At 50.2% G+C, this 13,734-nt stretch overlaps 1 protein-coding gene across 2 annotated transcripts; it reads left to right on the top strand.

Moving 5' to 3' along the window:
- Positions 1–10,754, top strand: VPS4A (vacuolar protein sorting 4 homolog A). 2 transcript variants are annotated; one of them, XM_087827506.1, is made up of 11 exons: positions 1–137; positions 3,747–3,858; positions 3,947–4,094; positions 5,443–5,501; positions 5,599–5,718; positions 6,229–6,385; positions 6,975–7,123; positions 7,493–7,574; positions 7,803–8,022; positions 9,048–9,188; positions 9,900–10,754. In XM_087827506.1, exons 1-11 carry the CDS (start codon positions 117–119, stop codon positions 9,999–10,001), a joined length of 1,311 nt encoding a protein of 436 aa, XP_087683632.1. In that variant the 5' UTR covers positions 1–116; the 3' UTR covers positions 10,002–10,754. The 2 variants fall into 2 exon arrangements, with proteins under 2 accessions (XP_087683632.1, XP_087683631.1); XM_087827505.1 differs by having other exon boundaries at positions 5,440–5,501.
- The last annotated feature ends 2,980 nt before the right edge of the window (positions 10,755–13,734 follow it).

Raw genomic sequence — 13,734 nt, 5'->3', positions numbered from 1 at the left:
CGCGCCCCGCGCGGACCCATCGGGCTCCCCGCGCCGTATCTAGCACCTCGGCTCTCCGAGGCCGGACCGAAGCCGCAAGCAGCACCGCGGGGTGTGAGGCGGACCCAGGAGATGAAATGACAACGCCAACCCTCCAGGTATCTGGGCGCGGCCCGGCCGGCTCGCGGAGGCCGAAGGAGGCGCGGCGGGGCCTGCGGACCGGCAGCCGGGCGGGCGGGGGCCTCCTCAGCCCAGGCGCCCCGCCGCCGCCCCCGCCGCCGCCCCCGCCGGTTTCTGTGTTTACGCGCTCGGAGCCGAGGGCCACCTCCGGTCCAGAACGCCCGGGCCCAGTCGCCTGGCCGAGCCCCGAGGCCCCTGCGTGCAGCCGGCGCCCGAGTTCGGCCGAGGGGCTCAGCCTGGCGCGGGCCTCACAGGCGCCGCCCGGGAAGCTCGGGCCCGCGGGCCGGCTGCTCGCTCTCCCTCCTCCCGCCTCCCTCCCAACAGCCCCTGCTTCTTCCCTGGTCTCCGATTTCCTCTTCTCGGCCAGCGACCCTTCATTCATTCCCTCTATTGTGTTGGGTGGTGCCGGGGTGGCGCCACCTGGATGCATGACTGACCCGTCCTCCAGGTGCTGCCAGTCCTGCTGGGCCCGAAAACATAAACATGCTCCGCCTCAGACCTGGGTTTGAATGTCGACTCTGCCACTCACTAGTATGTGACCTTGGGTTAGTTACGTGATCCTGGAGTCTGGAGTAGGGTGGTTGTGACGGTGGCTCTTGATTAATTCTGGTAAAGCATTCTTAACATGGTGTCAGCTACATAGCAAGTGCTCAGTAAGTGATGGCGGGCGCAGTGCTTGCGGGAGTTAGGCAAGACTTCATGGAAGAAGTGGCGTTTGGCAGGATTATCAAACCTGTACTTTTGTTCTGAGCCCCACCTTTCAAAGGACAGACCTAAGTAAGAAGGCATTCAGATTCCTGGAGGTGGAGGAGGGATGGCCTCCACTTCAGGTGGAGGAAGAAGTGGCAACAGTGGGTAAACTTCCACCTGTAGATCCCACCTGCCCAGTTTTTGTATGGCCTGTGAGCTAAGAATGCTTTTTTTTACATATTTTTTAAAAAAAACATTTATTAAGGTATAACTTACACACCATACAATTCATTCATATAAAGTGTACAGTTCAATGTTTTTAGTATATTTACAGTGTTGTGCAACCATCACCACAATAACTTTTAGAGTATTTTCACCACCCCAAAAAAGAAACCCTGAACCCTGTGGCTGTCATTGTCCCCAGCCCGCCAATCCCTCTATCCCAGCCTCTGGCAACCACTAATTTACTTTCTGTCCCTACAGATTTGCCTACTCTGGGCATTTTATATAAGTAGAAATTATTCAATAATGAAGTCCTTTGTGACTGGCTTCTTTCCTGTGACGTAATGTAGGTTTTCACATTTTTAAAAGGCTGAAAGGATATTTCATGATACATGAAAATCATGAAACTCAGATTTCAGTGTCTATAGATAAAGTTTTATTGGAACACATTCCTGCTCACTCATTTATGGCTGATTTGGGGCTACCAAGGCAGGGATAAGTTGTTGCTACAGAGACTGTGTGGCCAGGAAAGTCTAAAATATTTACTGTCTGGTCCCTTGCAGAAAGCTGGCCAGCTCCCTGTCAGCACACCGCCGCAGCCCTTTCACCCTTATCCTTTGCGATACGTGTTACTAGAGATGAAGCTGGGCTGGCAGTTTTGTCACCTTACTCTCCTGTTATGCAGAGTGTTCCTCTCCAAATTGCAGCTGAGGCCTCTTGCACTTGAAAAGCTGTATGTGGTGGCCGGGAAAATCTTAGGCGCATTAATTATCAAGATGTGGGGAAGGGATGGGCCTGCTCTGCCACATGGAGGACAGAGCGTACCTGGTCTTTTGTTCTGAGCCCCACCTTTCAAAATGACAAACCCTAAGCAAGAAGGCATATAGAGCAGAGATTTTCAACCTTTTCCATCTCATGGCACACATAAACTAATTACTAAAATTCTGCAGCACACCAAAAAATATATTTTTTTCCAGTCTAACAAAAAAAATAGGTATAATTTTGATTCATTCATACTGTGTAGCTGCTGTTGTGTTGGCTGTTGTCATTTTTTAAAAATATATTTTTATTGATTTCAGAGAGAGAGAGAGATAGAAACATCAATGATGAGAGTCATTGATCAACTGCCTCCTGCATGTCCCCCACTGGGGATTGATCCCACAATCCCAGCATGTGCCCTGACCAGGAATTGAACCACGATTTCCTGGATCCTAGGTCGATGCTCAACCGCTGACCGGGCTGTTGTCATTTTTTTATTTGACAGTATAAGAGAAAAGAGGTCAGTGCCCCTGACTGAAGAGTCAGGTATTGCATGTTTTAAAATTCTGGTGGCACACCAGTTGAAAATTGCTGGTATAAAGTGAAAAAGTCCAAGGAACTGGGGGTGTTTGTTGTAGAGAAGGGAATCCACCAGGGACAGGAATACCCCTTTCATGTGTTATCTGAAGGGCCGTCATGGGGGAGAGGGTAGACAAGTGAAGCTTGTGTTTAAGCTAATCATTCAGAAGGTCCAGGGCTCCTAGCCATTCTCTATTTGTAGGTAGTAGAGGGAGCTGAAGTTTGAAAATTGTAACCTGCACTCTTTCACCTTCCCTCATCTCTTTAACCTGGTGAGTTAACATCAACCTGGCCTAACCTACCCATCTGTTAGTTTTGTAGAACTAGCTATATCTTTCTTTCTGAGACTCCTTGCTTTCACATGCAGAAGGGCTGCGCAAATGCCTGGGCCCTGCCAAGAGCTGGTCAGTAGTTTTATTGTTTGCTGTGGACAGAACTGTACATATAACAGTGAGATCTGTCCGCCTGGTGTCTAGTGCTGTATCAGCTTGAGGAGGATAATTCTGGTAACGCTCCCTGGGTGGGTGAAGCTATGGTTTCTAAAACTGGACATGTAGGTGTGGGGCAGCTGCCTGAAAGATCCAGCATGCTTCAAGTTCAGTCTAGAGCACAGGCCTACAGGATTTATAAGACACACAAAGACACTCTCACAGAGTTCTTGAAAGATTCCAGAGGGCAGCACGAGTATGCGTGTGGGGTAAGCAAGCACTTTTTATAATGGAGATACTGGTACATTGGCTCATGTGTCTTAAGTAGTCTTTCCCTAGGTATCAACTTGATTAAACTGTCTTCTCTTTTGAGCCTAGAGAGGCAGGTTGGGCCAATAGATCCCTTTAAGTCCGTCTCATAAAACCCAGGTCGATGAGGGACTTTCCTAGCTGACTGGCTCTTCTCTGGCCCTCGGGGTCAAGTGCTATTTCTGGCCTCCCTGCTGAACATCACAGGAATCAGTGGGTTTTGGTGTTTCCCTGTTTCAGGCTCTGAGTCAGGGTCTGTTTCTCTTCCCCTTGAGGCACAGAATAGAAAGCGAACTTTCCCTTTGAGCCCTAGCCTGAGCTACTTCACCAGGTTTTCACTTGCTGAAGTCCAGAGTGAGGACTGAGAAGAAGGTTGCTTTCATTGTACTGAGCGCATCATGAGGAGGGATGGCTGTCTTTTAAAAGCATGCTTTAAGGCCTTTCTAGTTGCTGTTGGAAAAGCAGGCCAACGTAATGGTCTGCGACTCACTAACTCCCAGGCCTGGCAGCACCTCTCATTAGTGTATTCCTCCCTCCTGGGATCCCGAGGGCTTTCTGGGCCCCTTGGGAAGCACTGAGCTATTTGTTTTGCCTTTCCAGAAAGCCATTGATCTGGTTACCAAAGCCACAGAAGAAGATAAAGCCAAGAACTATGAGGAGGCGCTCCGGCTATACCAGCATGCTGTGGAGTACTTCCTACACGCTATCAAATGTGAGCCACACCACCTCCAGGTGCCGAGCCCCGCGCCACGGGTGCGCGCCCCGGCGGCTCACGGGCCCCTCCGGTTCCCCTCTTGCAGATGAGGCACACAACGACAAGGCCAAGGAGAGCATTCGAGCCAAGTGCATGCAGTACCTAGACCGGGCGGAGAAGCTGAAGGATTATTTACGGAACAAAGAGAAGCAAGGCAAGAAGCCAGTCAAAGAGCATCAGAGTGAGAGCAAGGGGTGAGTACTGAGGAGTGGAGAACCGGCCGGGGCCAGAACCCCCACGAGCATGTGCCCTTTTCCTTTGTTGCTGTTATTTTTGGTGCTAGTGCAGCCTTGGACTTCCACGGCACCTTCTTTTGGGGAAGTCTACTCACAGCAGCCCATAGCTGCTTTTGTCAAGCACTTTACAGACTACTTCCACGCGCACTATCTCATTGGGTCTGGGATGGGGAGCCAGTGCGGAGGTTACTAGCCTTGGACTCTGCAGCCAGACTCTCCGGGTATAACCTGGTTCTGCCACTTCCTAGCTGTGTGACCTTGGACAAGTGCCATGTTCTCCCTGTGCCTTCAGGCTTCACATCTGTAGGAGGAGGAAGATAGTGGGGCTTCCCTCTTAGTGTTGCTCTAAGGAGCAGGTGAAATGATAGGGGGAAGCCCTGAGACTAGAGCTTGGTGCACATAAGGATTAAACAAATGTCAGCTACTGTTGTCATCAGTTATCCTCTATCTGATTTATGAGGCAGCAGACTAGAGGTTCAGAGATTGCCAAGGTCACAGAGCTGGGACTTGATGGGGTCTGGACCCATACCCAGGGTCAATGTTTCTGACTCCAAAGCCAGTGTTCCCTCTGCAGTTTTCTCCTCACGTTTATGGTGTGCCCACCATGGAGATTCCAGTTATCTGAGCACAAAGTCCAATGGTGTCCTGGAGGTGAGGGGAAGATCCTGGGCAGGAAGGTCATGGAGTAGGAGAGAGGTGGGTGCTGTGTCAGCTGCATCACCGGAGGTGAGAGGCTCTGCTCCTGGATGGAGAGGATTCCCTGGAGTGAGAGACACACCAAGGAAGGGGCAGAAGGCCAAACATCTCCAAGAGAGCTGCAAGAGTTTTGAGGATGGTATATCACATCCAGACAGGGATTGGCCAGGGACAGGTAGGGGATGGTCAGTGACTGTTCCTTTTCCAGCTGCTCCCCTGTAGACTTCAGAGGACTTACCCTTTCTCCAAGTCAGAGCCACTTGCTATCTGGTTTTGAGTCTGTATGAGAGCTGCAATTGATTGCCTTGCCTGGCAGCTCTTGAAGTCCGGCCAAAGCACATGTCCCTCACCAGTCTCTAGAAAGGGCATATGTCTCTATTCTTAGTCCTTTAATGAAAAAACAAGGATGGGTTACGAGAGTTTGCTGGAGGATCCACTGTAGGCCCTGAATGTCCTCGGGGTACCTGTTTGTGGATCTCTCACCATTGTTGAGAAGGGAAAGCATCCCTTTATCACTGTGCTGGCAGCCAGAGCCTGGCCTCACTCTGAGAGCCTCCTTACCAACCTCCTCTTGCTCCAGCCTGTCATCTTCTGTCTCCTTTCCCAGCAGTGATAGTGACAGTGAAGGGGATAATCCAGAGAAAAAGAAATTGCAGGAACAACTGATGGGTAAGAGGTTGGAGGCCCCATGGCTATGGGAGGGGGATGTGGTGAGCGCCCCTGGTGGGTCGGGGCTCTGGGTCCAAGGCTCTGCCTCTTTCTTCAGGTGCCGTTGTGATAGAGAAGCCCAACATTCGGTGGAGTGACGTGGCCGGGCTGGAGGTGGCCAAGGAGGCCCTCAAAGAAGCTGTCATTTTGCCAATTAAATTCCCACACTTGTTCACAGGTAAGAGTTGAGCCACTATAGGGCCAGATGTAAAAATAACAGGCATTTACAGAGAGAGCAAGCTCTGAGCTCTCACTCCGAAGATGTCCAGGAGCAGGTGGCGACTCGACTCCCTTTGCCCTTAATGGAGGAGGCCTGGCCTTCCCATGGGCTCCCACTTGGGAAAGGCCCCAGGGCCTGCCCATTGCAATCATCTAATCCTTGGCTTCTCTCTGGTGTCAGAAACACCTTTATAACTAGAACTTTTACTTGGCCATCCCAGTGGGTGGGCAGGGTCAGGAACCAGTGCCAGCCACTGTCACTTTGCAAGGTCACAGGGGTCATGAGCCAGGGCTAAGACAAAGCCTAGGCAGGTAATTTAGTTCCCTTTATTCCTTTGCTCTTAGAATCAGTTTTCTTGTAGAACTTTTCATTTCCAACTGTATTTACAGTGACTAAGGCCCCTCTGCTTTTTTCTGTTCCTCTTCCCCAGTCAGAAGGAAGCTCAGTCCAGTTTATTCTTTCTTGCAGGGAAGCGTACCCCTTGGCGAGGGATACTGCTCTTTGGACCCCCTGGCACAGGGAAGTCCTACCTGGCTAAAGCAGTGGCAACAGAAGCCAACAACTCCACCTTCTTCTCTGTGTCCTCCTCAGACTTGATGTCTAAGTGGTTGGGGGAGAGTGAGAAGTAAGTCAGCCACCAGGCTCTTCTCTCTGGGCATCCCCAGCACTCTCTGCTGGTGGTCCAGCTTCCCTGGCCTTGGAGTCACCTCCCAGAGAAACTGCTCTTGGATGTCAGGGAGAAGTAGCCAGCAAAAGGGTATCTTGCTAGCTCATTGGGTGGGACACTGTCCTGACCAAGACAGCTGAAATTGGAAGGGAACTTGGGAGAGATGAGTCTTCATGAAGGGAAGAGAAAGGCACTCCCAATAACTGGGTATCAGGCGAGTATTCGCTGTTGGGGACTTTATATAGTTAACATATTCACCACACCAACTCCCATTTTGAAGATGATGAAACTGAGGCTGAGAGGAAGGAAAGCAACTTGTCTTAAATCCAGAGTTAATGAATGGGGTTGCCAGGATTAAAGCTGATACCAGGCTTGCTCTTCCTCTTGGTGTAGTGCTGCCAGAGGATTTGTCACTACTATTTTTTCTGAAATCCAAGCATGACTATAGTCTTGACCTCATGGCAAGGGCGAGAGAAGTGGTGACTGGGACCCTGGCTGGGCGTGTGTGTGGCTGTCCAGGTCCCAACCCCATTTTTCACCTTCACAGGCTAGTCAAGAACCTGTTTGAGCTGGCCAGGCAGCACAAGCCTTCCATAATCTTTATCGATGAGGTGGATTCCCTCTGCGGATCCCGCAATGAAAATGAGAGTGAAGCTGCCCGAAGGATCAAAACAGAGTTCTTGGTCCAGATGCAGGGTGCGTGTGCTAGTTCTGGGTTTCCTCCCTGGTTCTTGGTCCACCTAAAGACAGCCCAGGGTTTTGTTAGTTAGCTGCAGCTGGATATGATTGTCCTTGGGGTGGAGGGAAATATCAGAGAAGCAATTCTCAGCTCCATCTCCTCAGGCCTTCATGTTGGAGAGGTCCCTGCAGTCTTTGCCACCACCCTTCTGCCCCTCCCAAGGCAGTCAGGGTAGCCAGGCTTTTTGCTCCAGGAAGCTGGTAGGCCGCTGCTGGAGGTGGCACAGGGATGGCTTCAGGTCAGGTTAAGACACCTGAGGGTCTTCCCAGCAGGTCTGACCGATCCTTACAGGTGTTCTGAGTCAGCGTCTGTTTCCTTGTCCACAGGAGTGGGTAATAACAACGATGGGACTCTGGTTCTTGGTGCCACAAACATCCCATGGGTGTTGGATTCGGCCATTAGAAGGAGGTGAGTCTTCCCCAGTAGGAGCCAGGGTCTGAGGTCTTTTCCCGCCATGGTCAACCCCCTGCTAGCAGCCAGGGATGCAGCCTGACCCTGTTTCTCCGGAGGCTCCTCGTGTCTGCATGACGAGCAGAGCCCTGAGTGAAGCCAGCTCTGAAGGGCCCCCTTTGTGCCTTTGCATTAAGACTGCTCCTCCGTCTGCTCTCAAGTCCAGCCATGTGCTTGGCTCTCTAGGTTTGAAAAGCGGATTTACATCCCGTTGCCAGAGGAGGCTGCCCGTTCCCAGATGTTCCGGTTGCATCTGGGTAGCACTCCCCACAGCCTCACGGACGCCAATATCCACGAGCTGGCCCGGAAGACAGAGGGTTACTCAGGTGCCGACATCAGCATCATTGTGCGCGACTCCCTCATGCAGCCTGTTAGAAAAGTACAGTCAGCAACACACTTCAAAAAGGTGAGTGAGCCAGCAAGAAATTGCTGAGAAAGTGTCACAGGAAAGGGGATACCAGCTTTCTTTGCCAGCTGACACATCGTGAGTCTCTTGGAAAACCAAGGGCAAGAGCAAAGTAAGCCCTTTGGCTCCAGGGGCTGGGGTGGTACCTGCTCTCCCCTTCCCCGTAGTTCTTCCTTGAGTCTGATAATCTCAGATTGTGTGAACCTAGAGGACAGCACCATGGCAGTGACCTTTGCCACTCCCGCAGTCAGTGCTGTGCTGTTGTGTGTGGTGGGCCCTACTCAGTGTTTGAAAGTGGTGGGTACAAAGTCACACACCCTAAGGAGGAACTCCATTCACACAGATCTCTGTCAAGTATCACCAAGGGTCCTAGTATGTGTCTGGTCTCGTTCTAGATGCTGAAGAGACATTTGTAACTGACCACAGCAGACAAAAGTCCCTGCCCTCCAGGAGTCTCCTTTCTAGTGGGCGAGACAGGGAACAAACAAAACAGACTCATTTCTCAGAGGGTGGTGACGGGGTAGAGCAGGGAAGGGAGGTCTAGCATTTCTGAGGTTTGGAGGGGGTAGAGCAGGTTGCACTCTTCAAGGAGAGGCCACACTGGGTGGCATTTGAGTCAAGAGTTGAAGAAAGTGAGGGAATGAGCCTTCAGATATTTAGGAGAATGTTGCCAATGGAACACATTTCAGTTGGAAAAACATTTTTAATGTCACTGCATTTGTGGTGAGATTTGAGTTAATGAGGAAGAGGAAGATACCAAGATATCTGGGGGCCACAAAATGAGGTTCTGGAGGACCAGTGGCTAGAATTCCATAGTAATCATGAGATTCTGAAGTCAGACTTCCAGCCACTTTGACTACTTAGCCCGAGAGTTTTGAAGGCGCCCATCCCTCCTCAGACTTATGACCTAGAATCCCAGGCATTTGTTCCCATCCTGCCATTACCTTCTCTTCAGGACTCAGAAATCTGAGGTGTTTTGCTCCTTCCCCAAAAACCAAGCCAATCAGATTTCTCTTTGGTTTCAGGTCTGTGGCCCTTCCCGCACCAACCCTAGCGTTATGATCGATGACCTCCTGACCCCATGCTCACCAGGGGACCCAGGGGCTATGGAGATGACTTGGATGGATGTCCCTAGTGACAAACTCTTAGAGCCTGTGGTTTGCATGGTAAGTGGCCAGCTGGCAAGGACTGCACAGTCCAGAAAATTGGGGGCTTGCATCCAAAAATAAGCTTCTCCTCTTTTCTGTCCTAGGCTGTTGTGACTCCTAGAGAATGGCCTTTGGGGCTTTGGGTAGCTGAGGCTCCTGCTGTTAGACTCAGTGAGGGCACAGGATGGAAGCCTTAGTAATAGCATTATATTTTCTTCAGCAAAAAGAGAAAAGGCTAGGTTATGTGACTGCCTCATTCCATGGATTTAGCTTGTTTTGTACACAGGAAGAGCCAGCGAATGTATGTCAGCACGTTGTGATTTGATGTAGTTGAACAGGCAGCCTCTCCTGGCTAGTCTTAACCTCTCCTTATCCTGGTCTTGCCGATGGTCTTGCCCATTCTATATGGCGAGTGTCTGCCTTTGTGGCTGGTGTGGTGGGTGTGCAGTTAGAAAGAGCTTCTCATGAGAGCAAGATCATTGGAGCTTAGATTCCCTTGGACCGGCAGTAGGCCCATCTGGAAATGACAGAAGCTGCCTCAGGAGGGAAGAGATCTGTCACAGGAGGCATTCAGGCAAAGCCAGGCAACCAGAGGGAGATCTGCATTTGGGGTAGGGCTGACCTCCCAGGCAGGCCTCTTCCCACCCTAGACTCCATGGGTGTGTGATGCTGGGAGGCCGAGGACCTGGAGCCTGGCTACTCCTCAGCCACATGCTCTTGTCTTTGCAGTCGGACATGCTCCGGTCTTTGGCCACCACCCGGCCCACCGTGAATGCAGAAGACCTCCTGAAAGTGAAGAAATTCTCAGAGGACTTTGGACAGGAGAGTTAAAAGCTTCTTCATTCTGGTGACGGTGAAGGTGGAAAGTTGATTGTGGTAAATTCATGCACTCCTCATGTCAGTGGCCAGACGGGTCTCCAGGGCTCCTCCTAAAGTCACTCCAGTGTCCCCTGTGCTGTCTGGCCACCAGCCAAGGAGCAGGAAGGAAGGGGCTCCCTGGCCGCAGAGACGCAGAAGCACGCTCCGCAGCTGGTGGAATACTGGCTCTTCCTACTTCTACTCCTCTTTTGGATGCTCGCCAACTCCTTGTCCCACCACACTCCATGTTTGTTTTTTTAAAACCTTTTTTGTTCCCCTAAATTAATGCTGCTTGGATTTTCCTCTTGTTTATAAATAAAGTTAAAATCACCTGGAAGCATCAAGGAGTGGGAGCAGCCCGTGCTGTGGGGTTGGTGCAGCAGACCTGCAGAAGTCCCCATGGCCTGTTCCTTTTAGACCCAAGTTTTGCTCCTTGTGAACTGAATGGCTGATGCCCTGGATCCCCAGCCCAAGCTCTGCCTGTCAAGGCCAAGAGTAAAGCCAAGCCATTCGCACTCCTAGGCCAGCATCCTGAGCCCTGTGGCCTCCCTGCAGGAGGAGAAGATAGTCTGTGAGCACCAAGCTGTGTAAATCAGAACGAGCGAAGGCAGTCAGGCGGGTCCCACTGCTGCCTTTTCTTCCCTCTGAATGTGAGAACGCCGAACCCAGCCACCAGCCCACGTCCCTGACCTGGAGGTGGGCCAATAAACCCTTGTCCCTTCTTGAGCCACCTGAGTGATTGCCTCTTTGACTCTTGGGCTCTTTGAAAGCATTGCTTGCTTCCCATAGAAAGACCTGGTTTTCTCTGCTGTCTTCTCTTCAGCAGACTAGGTGGTAGGTTATGTCACCAGCTGCCACTGTGCCTAGGCCTATACTCCAGTTAGGTTTGTGAGACCTTTCTTCCCCCCAGAGCCTCGAAAGTGTGGCCAGGGGTGTTTGAGGGGAGGGGCTTGGGCATTTCTTTGTATTGTCCAGCCTCTAGATCAGAGTCTCAAACTGGGAGGCCTGTGGGCCAGATGTTACCTGCAGCTGTTTGGTTTGCTCTGCTGCCAACATTTAAAAATCAAGAGTAGACATAAAAATTCAGATTAGGTAATGCTGGGCCTGGGTCCCCATGAGGCAACTTACCAGCTGCAGCTGAGCAGGGGTGGCCCTATTCAGATGACAACATGCTCTGCAGCTCACTATCCCCATGTGGCCAGCTCACACATTTGCATTGTCTGCCTAGCCCCTCTGGCCATTTGAATTTGTGACCCCTGATTCTGAGACACTCGGGTGTCCAGAGCTGGCAGACCTGGAAATGCTGCCTGACAGAGCAGAAGCAGTAGAGGCTGTCACATGTTGACCATGAGAATATGAACACAGAAAAGGCCTGGCACAGGTGGTTCAGCCTTCCCCTCCCTCTGGTATTTTCAAACCCGAGTGGTCTACAGCTGAGTGTGTGACCACATGGCCAACTCTTAGATCATGTTAGCCTTGCACTGTGGTCATGGTGTTTTGTTTGGTTTTTAATCCTCACCTGAGAAAACCTTTTTCCATTGCTTTACAGACATAGTGGAAGGGAGAGAGAGAGAAACAACAGTGTGAGAGAGACACACTCATTGGTTGCCTCCTGCACACGCCCTGACCCAACCGGGATTGAGCCTGCAACCAAGGTACGTGCCCTTGGTCAGAATCAATCAGGCCCCGTCAGTCCTCGGGCCAACTCTCTAACCACTGAGCCAAACCTGCTAGGGCACTGTGGTGTTTCTTTGATCTGGTTAGGAGTGCTGAATTGAGCCAACTTTTGCTTGGTTTCTTGAAGGCTTAGGCTCGGTGCTCCTCTCCATTGCTGGTGGGTTAGCCCCACTTTGTTACCTGGAGTGCCAGCCAGCCTGACGCAGCAATTGTGACTGGAATTTTTGTTGCTTGCTCTGGAGTTCCCACATGTGTCTTGGTTAGTTATGTTCCCTCAGCCACCAATTATGTTTGTAAATGCTGGACTAGAAGCTAGGATAGGACACTGCCCCCTGCCTGTACTTTATGTTTAGTCTCACTTTCTTTTCTTTTTTAAAAAATATCTTTATTGATTTCAGAGGGGGGTAGGGGGAGAGAGAAACGCCAAGATAAGTCATCAATGATTGGCTGCCTCCTGCATGCCTCTACTGGGGATCAAACCCACAACCTTGGTATGTGCCCTGACCCGGAATCGAACCTTGATCTCCTGGATCCTAGGTCAACGCTCAACCGCCGGCTAGTCTTATTTTCTTACTCTACCTCCAGTTACCTTTACTTGAATCAGGAGGTCCTTGCTTTTTTTTAAAACCTGCTTCCTCATTTCTGCTGCTTGAAAACCTAGACAAGCCACAGGGGTTAACAGAAACCTTATGGCTGCTAGGGTTCATCCCCATAACTCTAGTCATAGCTTTCCCAGAGCCCCTGAGGCTGAATTAACCTGACTAATGCTGTGGCCTTATGGTTTCTGTTAATTAATATGTGCAGAGGAACTCCCTCCCCTAAGTGCTTACTCTGAAATCCACTTCTTCCCCACTTGGAATTCTTTTCTAAACTTTCTGCCTATATTGGCTTTCACTGTGGAAGTCGACTTCCATTCTCATTAGCTCCAGATGCTGATTTGTGTGTGTGGTTTTTGTGGCTATCTGCCTGAGGTGGAAGAGATTTTATTGGAAATGGAAGGATTTGCCTTTGGGCTGTAGTGTCTTAACTAGTAGACCAAATCCTTCCTCCTATGTGGATTTGGTCACAACAGTAAATCTCATATATTGTCAGCAACAGATAGTCTCTGGCTTTCTCCAAGGCCTACTCTGAGCAGTCATTTACTCTCGGGCCTTCAGGTCAGGAAGCTGAAGTCCGATGCTACTGAAGTACATTACAAAGGCATTACTAAGGGTTTTTAACCTCAGAGCACTGTAAGGAGGCATCAGAATGTTCTTTTTTTTTAAACTGACTTTGCAGTGGCGGGGGGGGAGTATGACAGTGGGAGGGAAACATCGATTTGTCATTCCACTTATTTATGCATTCACGAGTTGCTTCTTGTATGTGCCCTGACTGGAGACCCAACCCGCAACTTTGGTGTATCCAGATGATCTAACCAACTAAGCTACTGGCATAGGCCCAAAATGTTCTGAGGCCACCCTGCAGGAGCTTCTGAACATTGTCTAAAGGAAAGGAGGCTCATGAATTCTATTTTCCCTAAGGACCCATGTTTTCAATATTAATGAGAGCTTTCTACAGACTTCCCTCATGGCTGGGTGTCTAACCTCACCTTGGAGTAGTGTTAGCTCCTGTTCCTCTCCAAAGTTTAATGCACAGAGAGCCAGTTCACTTTTGCTTAGCTTCATAAGCCCCCCAGACTTGGGCTGTTTAGAAAAAGTGATAGAGGAGAGTGGGTCTTTCCTGGGTTCATTTAATGAACTGCTGTTTAAAATTCATTCTCTTTAAACAACTTACTGGACTTCTTACTATATGGGTACTTATACTTTAAGGACTTTGGTTAAGAGTACCAGCAATGCAAAACAACATAAAAATGAGGTAAGACAAGTACCTAAAGAAACAAATTCCTTCACCTCTGACAGCATCTTAAGGTTAAACACTGGTTAGTCAGTGCGATGCTAATTTATTTTTCCAAAACAAGTGTGGTGACCAGGAAGCACAAGATCTGCTTTCAGGAAGAGGCTCATTGGCTTTTTCTCAACTTCCACCCTCC

Source organism: Miniopterus natalensis, chromosome 18 (assembly GCF_054644295.1).
Source record: "Miniopterus natalensis isolate mMinNat1 chromosome 18, mMinNat1.hap1, whole genome shotgun sequence".
Taxonomy (NCBI): domain Eukaryota; kingdom Metazoa; phylum Chordata; class Mammalia; order Chiroptera; family Miniopteridae; genus Miniopterus; species Miniopterus natalensis.
The sequence above is the reverse complement of the archived record's forward strand: the minus strand, read 5'-3'. Positions and strand labels throughout refer to the sequence as shown.